The sequence below is a fragment of the Mirounga leonina genome, unplaced genomic scaffold (assembly GCF_011800145.1).
Source record: "Mirounga leonina isolate KUSES-001 unplaced genomic scaffold, KU_Mleo_1.0 Mir_180, whole genome shotgun sequence".
In the NCBI taxonomy this organism is placed as follows: Eukaryota; Metazoa; Chordata; class Mammalia; order Carnivora; family Phocidae; genus Mirounga; species Mirounga leonina.
This window is the reverse complement of record NW_023270469.1, coordinates 19195133-19213124: the sequence shown is the minus strand read 5'-3', so window position 1 is coordinate 19213124 and position 17992 is coordinate 19195133. Positions and strand designations below refer to the sequence as shown.

At 45.7% G+C, this 17992-nt stretch overlaps 1 protein-coding gene across 2 annotated transcripts in view; it reads left to right on the top strand.

Annotated features, from left to right (window-relative positions):
* The window catches only part of CDH5 (cadherin 5), a 32824-nt gene extending 18636 nt beyond the window's left edge, over window positions 1-14188 (top strand). For both annotated transcript variants that reach the window (XM_035025058.1, XM_035025057.1), the window contains exons 7-12: window positions 1378-1628; window positions 5342-5484; window positions 7064-7188; window positions 7517-7625; window positions 9720-9965; window positions 11271-14188. In XM_035025058.1, coding sequence (XP_034880949.1) covers window positions 1378-1628; window positions 5342-5484; window positions 7064-7188; window positions 7517-7625; window positions 9720-9965; window positions 11271-11791 — 1395 coding nt within the window. In that variant the 3' untranslated portion in view covers window positions 11792-14188. The remainder of the gene's footprint in view (window positions 1-1377; window positions 1629-5341; window positions 5485-7063; window positions 7189-7516; window positions 7626-9719; window positions 9966-11270) is intronic.
* The last annotated feature ends 3804 nt before the right edge of the window (window positions 14189-17992 follow it).

The following is a 17992-nucleotide window of genomic DNA, read 5'->3' as shown; positions in this document are numbered from 1 at the left end:
GTTTGGGGCTCCCCACATTCCCAGGACTCATCCAGGGGCTACCACAAGGTCAGAGGCCATCAAAGGTGTCCATTCTGGGTCAGCTCAGAGCTAGCCTTGCACTCTTAGAGCTTGTGACCCCAGAGCTGGGAAAGGGGAGCCAGGAGAGAAGGGTCAGTGCCTTAGGCTGGGTTACCCCAGAGGCAGACCTTAAGGCAAGGATTTGGGTGTAAATCATTTACTTGGGAAGTGACGCCCCAGGAGCAGTGCCACATAAAGGGAAGAACACAGGCTCCCTAACTATCAGGTTATCACTGCGGGCAAGGGGGGCACAGTCCCACCGGGGACATCTGAGGATGGTGTGGAATAGGCCTCAGAGTTGCAGGAGCTGAGCGGGAGGGAGCTGTGGGGTTGGCTGAGGGCTCCAGGGGGCTTTCACTCTTGCACTTTCTGGCCTGCCCTGGGCACCCGCGTCACGGAGAGCCCCGGTAGTGTTATAGGCACTTGCAGCAGAGAGCCATGGCAGGGAAGGAAGCAATGAGTGCTGTGGGGGTGGGGGGTGGCCACTGGCAGTGGCTACTGCAGACAAAGCAGTCAGACCAACTGTATCTGGAAGAGGAGGGAAGGGATACAAAATGCCTCTAGAATGGCCATGCCGAGGACTGGGGCTACCTGGGCCGGGGATGACCCATCTCAAAGGGGACATTCTAGAACCCCCCTGCCTGAACTGGGCCATTCCCCCAGGAGCACTCTCCTGAGGCTGTCCCTGCTCCAGTCCTGCACTGGGGACTGGAGGCACCCAGGGGACTCATACAATCTCCACAGCACCGAAGCTCCCAGTGAGTGGGGAAGACACGCATAGACCAACAGGGTAGCCACACGTAAGTGCTCCAGCTACCCATGCAGGGAGCAACTGCCTATGTCAGGGGGGCAGGACAGGTTCTGGAAGATGTGATTACCTTCGGATCTGTCTTCTTGAGGGGTGAGTAGGAGTGTGCTAAGTGGGCAAAGGCAGGAGAAGCATCTTGAGCAAAGACATAAGGAAAAGGCACATTGTTAAGGAGCTGTGGATAGAACGACTAGCTGTGATCCCCTAGAGAGCAGGACTGTGGCTTACCCACTGGGTGTCCTCAACACTTAGAACAGGGCCAGTCACAGAGCTAGGGTTGGGAGGCAGCCCCGAGGCTGCTGAGATGCAGTGGAGGCGGGGGGGGCAGCCGAAGATAGCCAGCGAGCCCCAGCCGCTCTCCCCTTCCCTCCTCTTGATGACCCTGGAAACACCGCTTCTCTGGGCCACAGCTACCCCACCCATCTGTAAAACTTGTGGGGTTGCTATGAAGATCACATGTCACATGCTTGGCTCAGAGCAGGTACTCGCCATACTTGTCCCTTCCACAGCCCCTGGACTACGAATACATTCAGCAATACACCTTCACCATAGAGGCCACAGACCCCACCATCAACCTCCACTACCTGAGCAGCGTCTCCATCCGAAAAACCGCCCGTGTCATCATCAACGTCACAGATGTGGACGAGCCCCCCATCTTCAAGCAGTCCTTCTACCACTTCCAGCTGCGGGAGAACCAGAAGAAACCTCTGATTGGCTCAGTGCTGGCCACAGACCCTGACGCAGCTCGGCGGAGCATTGGGTAAGCGGGTAGAGGGCATAAGGGTGGTGATGACCATGACGATCCCGGCATTGAGGTTCTTAACACTTGCTGGACTGACACCAGGACTCAAATGGGGAAAATGGCTTCTCCTGGCACATACATGGGACATGGCAGAGGCAGGACTAGAAGCCCAAGCTCTTCCACTGACGCGAGGGGCCAGGTGGGATCCTGTCTTGCCCAGGCACCCCACCCAGCATGGTCCTGGCCATTAGAACTGTCCAGGGCTGCTCTACCTTACAGCGGCTCCCACAGGTCCATCTAGGGAGATCAGATGGCCAAGAGGGTAACCAACTGAGAAACCCCTCCACTAAATATGTTTTACTAAATTTGCCTTCCCAAAACCACAAAAGGAGAAAGTGTTCATTTCACAGTGAAAGAACACAAAGATCGACAAAGAAAACATCAATAAATCCCACTCATGTTCATGGTTTGAGGTGGTCCTGTCACACCTTTTCTTCATGACTACACAAACATCTATGTACATTCATGGGGGATTTGTTGTGTCTGTCTATCTGTTCGGAGGTTTTGATTGTTTTTAAAATGTTTTGGGGCGCCTGGGTGGCTCAGATGGTTAAGCGTCTGCCTTCGGCTCAGGTCATGATCCTGGAGTCCCTGGATCGAGTCCCGCATTGGGCTCCCTGCTCAGCGGGGAGTCTGCTTCTCCCTCTGATCCTCCTCCCTCTCCTGCTGTCTCTCGTTCTCTCTCTCTCAAATAAATAAATAAAATCTTTAAAAAAAATTAAAAAAAAATGTTTTGGATCACACCACACCCATTTTATCACCACCTGTTCTATCTCCACTAGACTCCTTGCCCCTACCCTCTGGGACCAAAAATATTCATCTAACTCATACATTCTAGAGCCATGTAGCAGTTGATTTTAATCCAATCTCATTTTATTCCAGAGGGGTAACCAATTGTGCTAGGACCATTTATTAAGTCCTCATTTTCCCACCTTTGTTATATAATATACACGAATCTATTTCTGAATCCTCTATTCTGTCCACTGTTCTGTGGCAAAGCCATTCTGTTTTATTGCAGCAGCTTTATACTAAAACTTAGCAGATATAAGCCAAGTCCCTCCCTCACTGTTTTTTTACTTTCTACAGCTTTTATGCATTCTCAAACATTCACTCTTTCATATGAATTATAAAATTATTTTATCTGTTTTAAAAAAAAAATAGAATTCTAATGAGAATTGTGTTATACCAATTCAGGGAGAATTAGTATTTCTATGATATTAGGTCTTCTTACTATGGTCAAAAAACATGTCCCCAAAAATGGAAATTTGGGCCACATCACACAAGCTCTGGGACTACTACAGTTTTCATGGCCGTTCTATTGTAAATAGACTGTAATGATAATTTTTATTTCTTTACTGTTTCCAAGAATTTATTTAAGAGATTGATTTGATGTTTTTCTTTTCATTTACCAGTGGTAGGGTATTTTTTGTTTTTGCTTTAACTTGTTCTGGGATACAATACAACTGTGTTTGCATTCATTTTTTCTAGAATACCTAAGATTTTGCTTTATATATTTTAATTTTTCTATTCACAAGGGTTCATAACTATTTTACCTTCATTATGACTTGTAACTTTTATCCCTATGAAGTTACCCAATTTGTTCTGCTAAATACCTTACCTTTAGCTCCACACTGCCTGATGTCAAGTTTGCCGGTCCTATTTTCTTATTACTTATCTTTGCCTGATAGAAGTTTTCCAACCTGTACTTTCAACTTTTCTAACTTCTGCTTTTCACTTGGCATTAAGTTGTCTCTCGAAAATAGAAGGTAGTTGGTTTTGCTTTTTAATCTAAACTGAGATGCTTTGGGTTTAACCTATTTACATTTGTATCATAAATGATATGCTTGATCTTACTTTTTTTATCTTGTTACACATTTCTCATTTCTCAAACTTTATGGTTTTTTTCTTTTCCCCCATATTTGCTATAGACTCTATTTTGTTTTCATTTTTTTTCTCCTGGATGTTTGAATGGAATACATTCATTTTTACTTCTACCAATGAGACTGACTTCTACCTGTAAAATTAAAAATGTTTTCCTGGACATTTTCTACTTTAAAATATCACACACATACACACACACAGACACACAATTGCTTTCCTATGTATGATAAAGAAATAAATCATTTCATCTTAATTCCTCCCAAAGAAGGCTTTTTCTTTGTATTTCTTAGTTGGATGAAGTTAAGTTTTCATAAAAAATTTTCAGGACCCACCTCTATGGGTGACACACTTCCTGAGTTCTGGTATGTTTACAAATACCTTAGTTCCTTTGCCTTCTTATGTTAATAACACCAGATGTGCTCCTATAATCCTCAGAGTATAGAAACTTCACTTCAAAAATACTATCAATGTTTCTAGCATTTAATTTTGTGGGGACATCTCAGGTGAATCTGATTTTCTCCACAAGAACATATTTTTCCTGGGACGCCTGGGTGGCTCAGTTGGTTAAGTGACTGCTTTCGGCTCAGGTCATGATCCTGGAGTCCCGGGATCGAGTCCCGCATCGGGCTCCCTGCTCAGCAGGGAGTCTGCTTCTCCCTTTCCCGCTCCCCCCTCTTGTGTTCTTTCTCTCTCTCACTCTCTCTCTCAAATAAATAAATAAAATCTTTAAAAAAAAAAAAAAAAGAACATGTTTTTCTGTCTGGACTCTGTTCAGTTCCCTCACATAGCCTTGAAATTCAAAAGTGTCATCAGGATACAGGTAAACATTGATCTCTTTTGGAAAACTATGCCTGATATTAATGACTTCTTTTAATCTGTAGACTTGAGCCTTTCTTAAGATCAGGAAAGTTTTCTTTTAGTGTATCTTTTGTTATTTCTTCTGTTCTATTGGTTCTGGAATTTTCATCATTAGCAGCAAATATATATATTATATATTATGTGTTATATATCTCATATACATTCATCTCTCATTTCTTCACACCTTTTTCTTGATTTCTGGAAGAACTTTTCAAATTTTTACTTCATAAACTTAATTTATTTTCAATTATTTCCTATCTATTCCAGCTCCTTTTTTATTTCTTCCTGGCTCCAGTCCAGCTATCTTTTCTTTTCTTTTTTTATTATGTTCAATTAGCCAACATACAGTACATCATTAGTTTTTTTTTTTTTTTTAAGATTTTATTTATTTATTTGAGAGAGAGAGAATGAGAGACAGAGAGCATGAGAGGGAGGAGGGTCAGAGGGAGAAGCAGACTCCCCGCCGAGCAGGGAGCCCGATGCGGGACTCGATCCCGGGACTCCAGGATCCTGACCTGAGCCGAAGGCAGTCGCTCAACCAACTGAGCCACCCAGGCGCCCCCATCATTAGTTTTTGATGTAGTGTTCAATGATTCATTAGTTGCATATAACACCCAGTGCTATCTTTTCATTAATCACAAAAACCAACCCTAACTCTGGTGTACTGGATTATAGCACCTCCTGCCTCAGTTTTCAAAGTGCTACCAAGGGAGTCTTAAGGCACCACCTTCAGCTCAGCCCGGGTAGCATTGCTAAAATAGATGGGATTATCCCACCACTCTGCATCCCGCTAGGTGGTAGAACACAATGAGCAGTGAGAGGAGGATGGAGGGGCTGCAAGGGATAGATCCTGAAGGGCCTCATCAGTCATGCTGAGAAGTTTGCACTCAGCAAAGAACAATGGAAAACCATGAATTTCTCTCCCCTGGCAGATATTCCATCCGTAAGACCAGTGACAAGGGCCAGTTCTTCCGAATAACCAAGCAAGGGAACATTTACAACGAGAAAGAATTGGACAGAGAAATCTACCCCTGGTATAACCTGACAGTGGAGGCCAAAGAACTGGATTCTAGTGGTGAGTGGCCCCATATGCCAGGGGACCTGGGCTTTTCTCCTTTCCCTCATTCCTTCAAAAAAGGCACAATCTGTCATCTCAATCTCTGGAGGTATTATAAGCTCCTGCTGAAGCACCACTTGGCTGGAATAACTATAGAGCCTCCATCTCCAAGTTGTTCATGGACCAGCAGCAACCACATCACCTGAGACCTTGTTGGGAGAGTAGAATCTTGGGCCACCCCCCAGACTGAATTGGAATCTCATGCACATTCCAGTTTAAGAAGCACAGTCATAAAACAGCCTGCTAGACATCCCTGTGATGAGAATCACCTAAGACACCTTTTAAACACAGAGCCTTCTCTGGAGGTTCTGGTCCAGTGATCTAAACATGGGGCCAAGGAGTGTACATCAAACAAATACCACATGATTTTTATTATCATGGATGTTTGGAAAAGACTGTTCGCTGGGAGGGGAGGGAGATGATTTATATGCCGGTCAGTGGGTTGAATTCAAAATCTGAAGTACCCTCCAACTTCAAGACTATTAGGTTCTCCAGCTTAGTGTAACTTTTGCCAGAGGGAAGGGCAAGTATTGGAGTTTTGCATCCTTATAAAACTTAACATGAGAAAAATCACAGCTGCCCTCCAGGAGACGGATTAATATGCCTGCCTTACCCAGGAGACCACCAGGGTTCAGAGGGGCGGGTGACTTGACCAAGGCCCTTCTGGTGCTACCCTAGAGGGCCCCTGCCTCCTATTGCACTTCTGAGACTTATCATCTCCCCGCATGGCAGTCAAGCCCCAACTGCAATGGGCTCCCGCATGTTTTCCAGATCAGTCTTTGCCCTTTCTTCCCCATCTAATCTCATTCACACAATTTTTAAACTTTAAAAGTAACAGTTTGTTGTTCATTTTAAGATATGAGAGAAAATACAGAAAAAGAGAAGAAAGCATCCCCTCATAATCCCACCACACAGAGATAATTACTGTTAGCACTTTTGTGTACTTTCTCCGGTCTTTTATTTTTCTATACATATTTTTATATAACTGAGATCATCATATTTATATAAATATCATATCCTGAATTTTTACTTAACCTTATTCCAGAACTATTTTCTCATGGCACTAAAATACCATTTTTTATTACAATTTTTAAATGTAATTTCCATGGGCATTGTAAATGGCCACACATTCCATTCTTTTAAAGTGGTTTAATTTGTTAACCCCATCTCATTTACGTTGTTTACCTTTTAATTATTTGTGATTAATTTTATTGATTTAGATAAATTACTTTTATTTAAAGTAATTACTTAAACTATTGGATCAATTTGATTGTTAATTTAATTAAAACCTTCTTTAATTGGTTTGCATTGTCTAACTTTTTGATTCTTACAAGTAACTCTTTAGTAAACATCCCTGTGCATGAAGCTTGATGCCCTCTTCTCCTCTTCCACCCTTTCATCCAGAATGCCATCCCTGGTCTCTCTTCCAGAGGTCCCTATCCCCTCTTCCTGCAAAAAGGGCACCCCTCCAGGATTCCCCATCCACATACCTTCTATCTCTGGGGCTGGCATCATGAGCCCTTTCCACCCCCTGCAGGATACCCCACAGGCAAAGAATCCATTGTGCAAGTCCACATCGAAATTTTGGATGAGAATGACAACCCTCCAGAGTTCGCCCAGCCCTATGAGCCCAGAGTGTGTGAGAACGCTGCCCAGGGCAAGGTGAGTCTGGCTCAGTTTCGGGGGGGGCACACCCACTGAGGACAGGCTGAGAGGCAGCACCTCCTACCCACAGCCAGCCGGCGTTTCACTGAGCTTAATGTAACCTGCACGACAGACTTGAGGAAAGGGATTGATATCCCCATGAGAAACTGAGGCCCAGAGGGGATGTGTGAGGAGGGTGGTCCAAAGAGTGGCTTTGTGGAGACCATTTAGGTTAGTGTTGCAGGTGAAATGCAGCCATGGTCAGGTCTGAACCCAAAGTCACCACCACTGACCCCCCAGCCACCCCAACACCACCACTGACTGTCCCCCATCTTCCATACTGCAGCTGGTCGTGCAAATCTCGGCAATAGACAAGGACATAACGCCACGAGATGTGAAATTCAAATTCTCCCTGAGCACCGAGGACAGCAACTTCACCCTCACAGATAATCACGGTATGCATCAAAATAGTCAGCCTGGCTTCTGGCAGGGGCAGGGTTATTGGGAGTCTGGAAGCACCAATATCAAAGACCAAGCCAACAAATGGGGGAGCAGGTCCTGACTGAGGTCTTCAAGTTATGGGATATTTTGTACAACTCCTTACTGGTCTGTGCCATGGTCAGAGCTGCCCTGGCCAAACTGCCAAGTCCACACTCCCCAGAAGATGCTCAGGTCAGCAAGGAATATAGAATAGATATAGGGAGCAGACACTTGCTCAGTTCACTAACGAGCCAAGGGATTCCTTTCCACACCGGATCTCTATGCTCAGCACAACTGCAAATTCTCTATGAACTTTGAGGTCACTACCAAAGAGTCTAAATTGGAAATGTGAAATCCCAAATGCCAAGAATACAGTGAACTTTGTCTTAATTCAGCTACAATGACTACTTACCACCAGGTGGCCCCAGGACAGCATCTGGTCCACTCCTCACAGCCCAGAGGCTGGGATGTCAGTAATGGCCGATCAGAGCTTCTGATGAGCATGTGCTTACAAGAATGATGATGCTGAGTTGGTTGAACTCTAGCCAAAAGTAGACAGGCTTCCATGGCTTCACCAGCTTCCTGAGAAAAACAGAGAAAAATCCCTCTTGGGCCTCAATAGAGCCATCCTTCACCCACCGCGAGGCGGAATTCCTGCCTGTCTCTGATTGGCAAAACTGAGGTTTTGCCAGTGAGGATCCCTGTACCTGAGGATCCCTGTACGGAACAGCCACCACCACCTGTGAGGAAGGTCAGTGTGAGGCAGACCCAGGGGATGAGCCACAGACCCATCCTTAAGGAGCCTCCTGTGGGATGGGAGAGGCGGCCATGATGTGTTGGCAGTCAATGACAGACCATTCAATTGCTCAGCTGTCTTTAGCAGTAAACAATGTGGCAAAAATACCTGTCACCCCATCCCCCCATGTTCACCTCAATCCTACTTCAGAGAGGGTCTGCACTGGGATAGAAAGTTTAAGTGCCACCCCAGAGGCACCCTATGTACAACCAGGAGGCAAGCCTATTGGTGCCAGATTCACTTACAACATGAATGTCCTATTATGATAGTAAATGAGTATAGTGAGAAAACTCATTTCTCTCATGAAGTATCAGTGGCCACGTAGCTATTATTTTCGATTATAATAGACATAGTTACTTAATAACAAAATGTAACTAGCTTTCATTTGAAATGTAAATGATAGACTCCTTTGCTTTTGACCAGCTTCCTGAGTGAGCTGATCCCGAGGGGCTAGATAAATCCTGGAGCAGGGAATCCCTAAATCCTCTGACCGCCAGCATTATAACTTCCCAGGAGCCTGCAAAAGGCAAACTATCTGGCCTCTGCCTGCCCAGAGCCATTGAATCTGAAATGTGAGAGGGGGAGGGGGGCTGAGGGGAGGGATATGGAGGGGAAGGGAGAGCAGGGTTCTGAAAATCAGCATGCTTAAAAAGCTCTCCGGGGGATTCTTCTGTATGTGGAACCACTGATTGGAGCTGGGAAGGAGAGCCAATATTTGGGCCAGAGCACATTCCCGGTTCCATCCAGCCTACCCAGGAAATCCTGTTACCCATGTCATCACTCCCTCCGTGCCCCAGGGAATAAGTGCTTTGTTTTCACTTTCTAGTGGATTTTCAGGAATGGCAGAAACAGCCTTCAAAATTAGCCCAGTGCTAAAAGACTTTTAAACACTTTCTTTTTCCCCATGGTCGAAGCTTGGTATAATGCATTAATTGAGCCAAAAGATAACCACCTGTTAATGGAGCGGGGCTAGGGAAGAGGAGGTGGGGGTCAGACATATGGGTTGCTCACAGAAACAGAAAGCGAGGATTTTACATTTGGGCCAAGCCATTCTTAGAGGCTAGGTCAAAGCCACTGCCCAAAATATCCCCTCTCTGGAGGAGCAGACCCACACTGAGGCAGGGGATGCAAAGGGCGGAGAAGCAGCCCAGGCTGCATGTGGGCTGGCACAGTCATGGAGGCCTCCCTGGAGGAGGCAGGCCACACTGTCAGTGTGGATGAGCAGACAGGCACTCTGGATAGCAGAGCCTGACTGAAGCCCTGGTGTTTCCAGATAACACAGCCAACATCACAGTCAAGTATGGACAGTTTGACCGGGAGCGTGCCAAAGTCCACCACCTGCCTGTGCTCATCTCAGACAATGGGAGGCCGAGCCTCACAAGCACCAGCACGCTGGTCGTGACCATTTGCAAGTGCAACGAGCATGGCGAGTTCACCTACTGTGAGGAGATGGCAGGCCAGGCAGGCGTCAGCATCCAGGTCCTGGTAGCCATCTTCCTCTGCATCCTCACCATCACAGGTCAGTGCCCAGGAGGGTGGGGAGGGGACACTGGGGGCGCTTCAGAGGAGGAGGAAGAGACCAGAGATCCAAGGGGCAACCCTGCCTCCAGCCCATATCCCACCCTGGGCCTCAGGGTTCCATAGCAGGACACAGGGATAGAAGCGCTATCTCCCTGGATGCCTGCATCCTAAGGGTGGGGGTAGAAGTGGGGAAAGGGAGAGTTCATGGCCCCTCCCACACTTTAAAATACTTTACATATATGACATTCATTCATTCAATTTATACATTTTGAGCACTTACTACATTCCAGGCACCGTTCTAGGCATTTATTTACATGAACCCAATTTTGGAAAAAATATCTCTTTTGGAAAAAAAAAAAAATGGAAAATTTAAAAAATTCTAGCTTAGCTCACCTCCAGTGGCTTTCCTGCCTTTTTTAGGATTCCTACAGCCTTGATTTCTTTTTTTTTTTTTCCTTGTTTGGGTCTCAGAAATTTTAGGAGCATTTTAGGCCTTGCTTTGTTTGGGGTTACCCAGGGAAGCAGACCCTGGGACAAGGATTGGGGTACAAGTGATTTATTTTAGAAATGCTCCCAGGAAGCCCTAGAAGGAAGAGTGGGGAGTGAAACAGGGAAGGGAGGCAGCTGATGAAGGGAGAGTTGTCAATACAAGTTAATGGTGTGGGTCCCCGGAGCTTCCTGCCATCTGGGATGGGGAAGCAGTGGGGCACTCACAGCAGGTGTTTATCCACCAGCTCCCCTCAGCTGATGGTTGAGGGCTTCTCCCAAGGGAATAAATTCTTCTGGATTTCACCAGCCCTGAAACGGGGCAGGGGCCGGCCCTCTAGAGGAAGGTCAGGGATCGCCCTGTGCACCAAAATGAAAGGCCCCGGGGATGCTGTGGGGGCACCCGCAATTATCTGCTCCAGGCTTTTCCTGCCAGTGCCCGCCCTGGGTGTGCCACCATCCTGGCGCTTCCCTGGCAGAGAGTCCGGACTCAGACCCCCTTTTAATAATAACGAGTGATAATAATGATAATGACATCACCACCACACACAGAATTGCACTTAACCCCCCAACTACCTTAGCAAATATAAACAAAGCAGAGAGGTCGTCATGGGTCTGTCCCATGGAGGTGGGGGGAGGGGGGCTGGCTCCGACCCCTGGAAGGTGGAGGAGGGGGCGCGGGTACCCACTGAGTGTCTGGCCCGAACCAACCTCTGCGTCGGCTGAGAGGCTGGGCTGGCGCGGCCTTTTCCTGGGAGGAGGGGAGGACGCAGGTGAGCCGCAGGGGCCGGGTCTGACGGGCTCTGACCCGCTGCAGTGATCACCCTCCTCATCTTCCTGCGGCGGCGGCTCCGGAAGCAGGCCCGCGCCCACGGCAAGAGCGTGCCCGAGATCCATGAGCAGCTGGTCACCTACGACGAGGAGGGCGGCGGCGAGATGGACACCACCAGCTACGACGTGTCGGTGCTCAACTCCGTGCGGCACGGCGGCGCCAAGCCCCCGCGACCCGCGCTGGACGCGCGGCCGTCCGTCTACGCGCAGCTGCAGAAGCCGCCGCGGCACGCGCCCGCCGCAGTGCATGGCGGGCCGGGGGAGATGGCCGCCATGATCGAGGTGAAGAAGGACGAGGCGGACCACGACGGCGGCGGCCCGCCCTACGACACGCTGCACATCTACGGCTACGAGGGCGCCGAGTCCATCGCCGAGTCCCTCAGCTCCCTGGGCACCGACTCCTCCGACTCGGACATCGATTACGACTTCCTCAACGACTGGGGGCCCAGGTTCAAGATGCTGGCGGAGCTGTACCGCTCAGAGCCCCAGGAGGAGCTGGTGTACTAGGGGGCGCTGGGCCTCTCGTCTGGGGACCCAAACCACGGCAGCTCAGGCCAGTCGGACACCAGGCACTGAGCCCGCAGACTGTGGCACTGACACCCCAGCCCAGCAGCCCTTCCTCGTGGGTCCCAGAGACTTCACCACCTTGGGTAGCGAACTCCAGGTCCCTGAAAGGTCCAGGAACATACTTCAGTGACAGCTACCCCCCAAATGCTGGAAGATCCAGGCTGGGGTTCTGTCTGGGCTCGGACACCCATAACCCTGTCCCCTGGGACCACGGGTCCCACTCAGAGCCTTTCTGTGGCTCCTCAAAGCAGCTTATGTTCAATTTCCAGGGGGAGATAGTCCCTTGAAGTCCCTGAACCCCCTGGTGAGATTGGGGAGGTCGGGGGGGTCCTGGTGCCTGTCTGCCTAGAGGCAAAGCGCTGGATGGCATGGCCTGTGGGGCAAAACTCTCCGTCAGCCCAGTCCCACGGGAGACTGGAACTGTCCATCAGCCTACCCTGCTTCAACTTCCCCCACTCTCCCAAGTCCCCTACCCCTCCCAGCCTCTCCCCAGTCCTGTCAAGAAGGAGGAGGGGGCCCCTTGACAGCTATCGAAGGTGGGTCCTGAAATGACCTCGCTGGCCTGCCACGCCCATAACTACTGTACTAAGCACTGAAAATTCAACCAAAGTCAGGAAAATGGCTTGTTGAATTTTGAAGCAACTGTGAATCCATCCTGGAGGGACAGTGGAGACCAAGTGTGACAGATCACTTGGTGAGGGCAACCTCCACACCCACACCCTTTGGAGAGAGCCTGGAGTAGCTGTGACCCCCCATTTTGAGACTCATCGACAACCCCTCCAGTTTTGCCTGTTCCCAGAACAGAAGACCTCTCCCCTATATGCCTTGCCTGGTCACTCACTCATGCTCTTTCTCTCTTTCGATCTACTCCTTATCTCTTGACTTCAAGGCCCTCAAAATCTGACCCTCAGCAACTCTGGCCAAAGTCCAAACCCAAACATGACTGCACTACAGAACTGTGCCATTTGCCTTTAGGCACCTCGTTGTTGCCACATCTCAGGAAACCCCTGCAGGGCCCCCACACCCTGCAAAAAGCAAGGCCCCTGCCCTGTCCACACCCTGTGGTTATCTGTGCATCTCCCACTTTCAGCCAAATATGGAACATTACATTGCAAACATGTCCTGGGGAAGTGGCATCACTCAACAAGAGGGGGCAGGACAGGAGGGAAACTCTCCAACTCACCCTTGGTCATGGACTGAGGTTCCCCTCTGAACAAGGGCCCTCACACTTCAGGAGATTGTAGATAACACTGACTTTTTTTTTTTAACCAATATCTAGTTTTTGTAATTTTTTTGTTTACTAATAAAACTTACATATTTCTAGCTCTCACAAACATATAGAATAAGGGTTTTTGCATAATAAGCGGGTTGCTATTTAGGTTAACAACTTTAATTTGGGTTTTTTAGTTGGATGAACATATTCCTGTAACCTTCTTTTCCCTATCATTGTAGTAATTACTCTAGTGATAATGACTATATATAGGCCACACTGGGAATGGGATGTACTGTATTTTTTTTTATACCTAAATAAAGAAAAATCTTGAAATTCTTTTCTTTCTAGAGCTGAGAAAGCTCATGTGAGACACATACACATCACCACCACCACCATCATCATCAAAGGAACCCTGGACACAAGGGGACATTTGCAATTAGGATTTCAGAGACACTCACTCTGCATTGAAGCACAGAATAACACTGGACACCTAGTCCAGCCCTCTTTCTTCCCAGTGCTCAATGCCTTCACTCAGCCTCTGTACATGCCTCCTAATCCCACCTCCACCCTACACAACAGGCAGGGCCTCTGGAAGCTGGGGCTGACACACCATTTGCATTTGGCAAATGGACCAGGGCGGGTGAGATTCATCAGCAGTGAGGGAGGAAATCAATTTCTAATGAGCTGGTTGACAGGAGGGAACAGCTAGCACTGTATTGGGGTGTGTGGACCCAACACTGGAGTCTTGCCTGGAAAACCTCACAATCAAAATGAGAAGAGGAAACCTCCATGTCAGGTCTTGAACTGGGGAGGTATGGGTTGAAGTTTACTTCAACAAGGCCCCTGCTCCTTGACCCCTCCCAGCAGGGTTTCCTGGGGACTGTCCTCCAAGGATGATATTTTGTAAAGATCTCAGGGGTCAATTTGTCTTAATTCCCATTTTGCTCTAACTTCCTTTGTGATTTCCTTTTGATCCATTGGTTATTTGGAATGCATTATTTAATTTTCACATATTTGTGAATTTTTCAAATTTCCTGCTGTTAATGATTTCTACTTTCTTTCCCTTATGGTTAGAGAACATAATTTTTATTATTTCAATCCTTATAAATTTATTTCTGACTTGTTTTACGCCTTAACGTATGTTTTATCCTGGAGAATATTCTATGTGCATTTGAGAGGACTGTGTATTCTGCTGTTAGTAGTGGAGTATTTTATAGCTGTCTGTTAGATATAGCCAGTTTGTAGTGTTGTTCAACTCTTTTATTCTCTCACTTATCTGTCTAGTTACTCTCTATCCATTATTGAAAGTGGGGTGCTGAAATCTCCAACTATTATAGTTGAATTGTCTATTTCTCCCTTCAATTCTGTCAGTTTTTGCTTCATGTATTTTGAGTCTCTGTTGTTAGGGGCATATAGGTTTATAATTGTTATCCTGAAGGATTGACCCTTTAGCATTATAAAATGTACTTTTGTATCTGGTAACAATTTTTATCAGTCTGTTTCATCTAATATTAGTATAGTCACTCCAGCTCTCTTTCAGTTAGTTTGCATAATATATCTTTTTCCATCCTTTTACTTTCAACCAATTTGCATTTTTAATAGAAAGTGTGTCTTCTGTGGACAAAATATAATTGGATCATGGCAATTTATCCATCCTACCAATCTCTGATTTTTGATTGGCATGTTTAATCCTTTTACACTTAATGTAATTACTATAAGGTGAGATATATGTCTGCTATTTTCCTATTTTTTTCTATATCTTATATCTTTTTTGTTCCTCTATTACCCTATTACTGCCTTCTTTTATGTTAAACAGGTATTTTCTAGCATACCATTTTAATTCTCTTGTCATGTCTTTACTTTTTTTTTTTAATTTCCTCAGTGGTTCCCATTAGGTTATATTTAAAATCTTATAACAATCCAGTTAGAATTTTTACTAATGTAATTTAAATACTATACAAAACTTTGCTGCTATATAGCTCTACTCCCTCTTGCCTCCTTTGCACTATCCATTGTTGTACATATTATATTTTTATACATTGTATGACCATCAACATAAATTTATAGTTTTTGCTTTATACATTTGTCTTTTAAATCAGATAGGAGGGGGAAAGTTACACACAAAAATATGCCTCTTTAATTTTTTTTTTAAAGATTTTATTTATTTATTTGAGACAGAGAGAATGAGAGAGACATAGAGCACATGAGAGGGGGGAGGGTCAGAGGGAGAAGCAGGCTCCCCGCTGAGCAGGGAGCCCAATGTGGGACTCGATCCCGGGACTCCAGGATCATGACCTGAGCCGAAGGCAGTTGCTCAACCAACTGAGCCACCCAGGCGCCCTGCCTCTTTAATTTTTTATATCTACCTATACAGTTACCTTTACTGCTGATCTTTATTTCTTCATATGGATTCAAGTTACTGTCTGTGTCTTTTCATTTCAACCTGAATGACTCTCCTTAGTAATTTTTGTAGGGAAAGTCTGGTAGTAAGAAATTCTCTCCATTTTGTTTATCTGGGCATTAATTTTCCTTTATTTTTCCAAAATAAAGAATTCTTGACTGATAGCCTTTTTCTTTCAGCACTATGAATGTCATTCCACTGCCTTCTGGCCTCCCTAGCTTCTGATGAGAAATTGGCTATTAATCTTATTGAGGAAACTTTGTATGTGATACATAATTTCTCTGTTATTGCTTTCAATATTCTCTCTGTCTTTGATCTTCAACAGTTTCATTATGATGTGTCTGGGATAAATCTTAACAGTTTATCTTATTGAAGTTCATTGAACATATTGGATATGTAGATTAATATTTTTATCAAATTTGAAAGTTTGGGGCCATTATCTTTTCAGATATTCTTTCTGCCTCCTTCTCTCTCTTTTTACTCTGGGACACCCATTATGCATATATGAGTATGTCTGATGATGTCCAATAGCTATCTAAGGCTCTATTCATTTTCTTCATTTTTTTTGTTGTTGTTCCTCTGACAAGATAATCTCAATTGATCTATCTTCAAGTTTACTGATCTTTCTTCAGCTCACTCACATCTCTTCTTGAGCTCTTGTGAATTTTTCATTTCATTTATTATATTTTCAACTCCAGAGATTCCATTTGTTTTTGTATTTTTTTTTAAAGATTTTATTTATTTATTTGAGACAGAATGAGAGAGAGAGCACATGAGAGGGGGGAGGGTCAGAGGGAGAAGCAGGCTCCCCGCCGAGCAGGGAGCCCGATGCGGGACTCGATCCCGGGACTCCAGGATCATGACCTGAGCCGAAGGCAGTCACTTAACCAACTGAGCCACCCAGGCGCCCCTGTTTTTGTATTTTTTTTTTAATAATTTCTATCTCTATACTGATATTCTCTTTGGTGAGACATAATCCTCATTTTTCTTTAGTTCTTTAGACATGGTTTCCTTTAGTTCTTTGGATGTATTTTAAATAACTAGGTTAAACTCTTTGGCTAGTAAGTCCAACATCTGGGTTTCTTTAGGGATAGTTTCTATCAATTGCTTTTTTTTCCCCTACAAATGGGCTATACTTTCTGGTTTCTTTGTATGTCTCATAGTTTTTGTAGAAAGTTGGATATTTTAAGTAATATAACATGGCAACTGTGGAAACCATACCCTTGCTCCCCAAGGTTTGTTGTTTTGGTTTTTGTTGCTGCTGCAGTTTGTTAGTGGCTTTCCTAAACTAATGCTGTAAAATTTGTACTCTTTGTTGTGTGTGGCCACTGAAGTCTCTGCTTGGTGGTAGTCAGCCAATGAGTGGTCAGATACCCCCTTAAATGCCTAAAACCAATAAATCTCTCAGCGCTTGCTGAAAGGCTCTGTGTGTATGTTGGAAAATTTCTTCAAAGCTCAGGCAGGCAGTTTACAACTCAGCCTTAGCCTTCCCTTTCTGATTGCACAGAGCCTCAAGGTCCACCCGAATTGAGAGCTTGGGGTTTCCCCTGGTGTCTCCTGGACATGTGTTTAGCCCTACACATGTGAGTGGCCTTTTAGATTCCCAGGACTGTGCCAGAGTTTTTCAAATGAGTGGACAGCTCACTCCCCAACTTTTCCTTTTAAGATTTTTGGTCAGCTTCTTGTTTGCCTGAGCTGTTATCACTACCTCAAGCAGCTGAGATGTGAAAGGATTACCACTGATTGTTTTCAGCAAATGCCTTCAGGAAAAAAAGCTGTTTGCATTGAGCAAATCTCAAGTCAGGTGAAATAAAAGCAAGCTTTAAAATGAGGTCTTCTAGGGGCGCCTGGGTGGCTCAGTCATTATGTGTCTGCCTTTGGCTCAGGTCATTAGCCCAGGGTCCTGGGATAGAGCCCCAAGTCTGACTCCCTGCTCTGCGGGGAGCCTCCTTATCCCTCTTCCCACTCCCCCTGCTTGTGTTCTCTCTCTCGGTCAAATAAATAAATAAAATCTTAAAAAAAAAATAAAACGAGGTCTTCTAAGGACCACCAGACGGGTCAAATAATGACAATTACTTGGGAACTGGGCTTTGGAGGAGCTCCAACACCACTCTTCCCCTTCCAGTCATTGGTAGGCTGCTGATTTTCACTAGGATTGTGGGGCTATTGGGTTTCAAGGCTACTACAGGGCTGAAGAGGGGGGAATGTAACTAGGGTAAGTTAAAAGACCACAAAGATCATGGTTCTTACCAAGATTTAGCCTCTTCTTGTGAATAAACACTCACAGAATTGTTGAAAGTCTTTGGTTAATTCCCAGAGTTCTGAAAAAGTTGATTTTGACAATTTTTTCCAGTGTTTTCATTGTTTTTATGGAAAACAGGATTTCCTTATTCTGCCATTCCTGTGGATGTCAACCCCACCACCACCACCTAGGCTGGCTTTTGAGCTCAGTTTTCCTGCCTATCTAATGTCCAAATTCAGAGGCTTGCCCTCTGAACTCAGAGTTACCCAACCCCTGGATCTCATG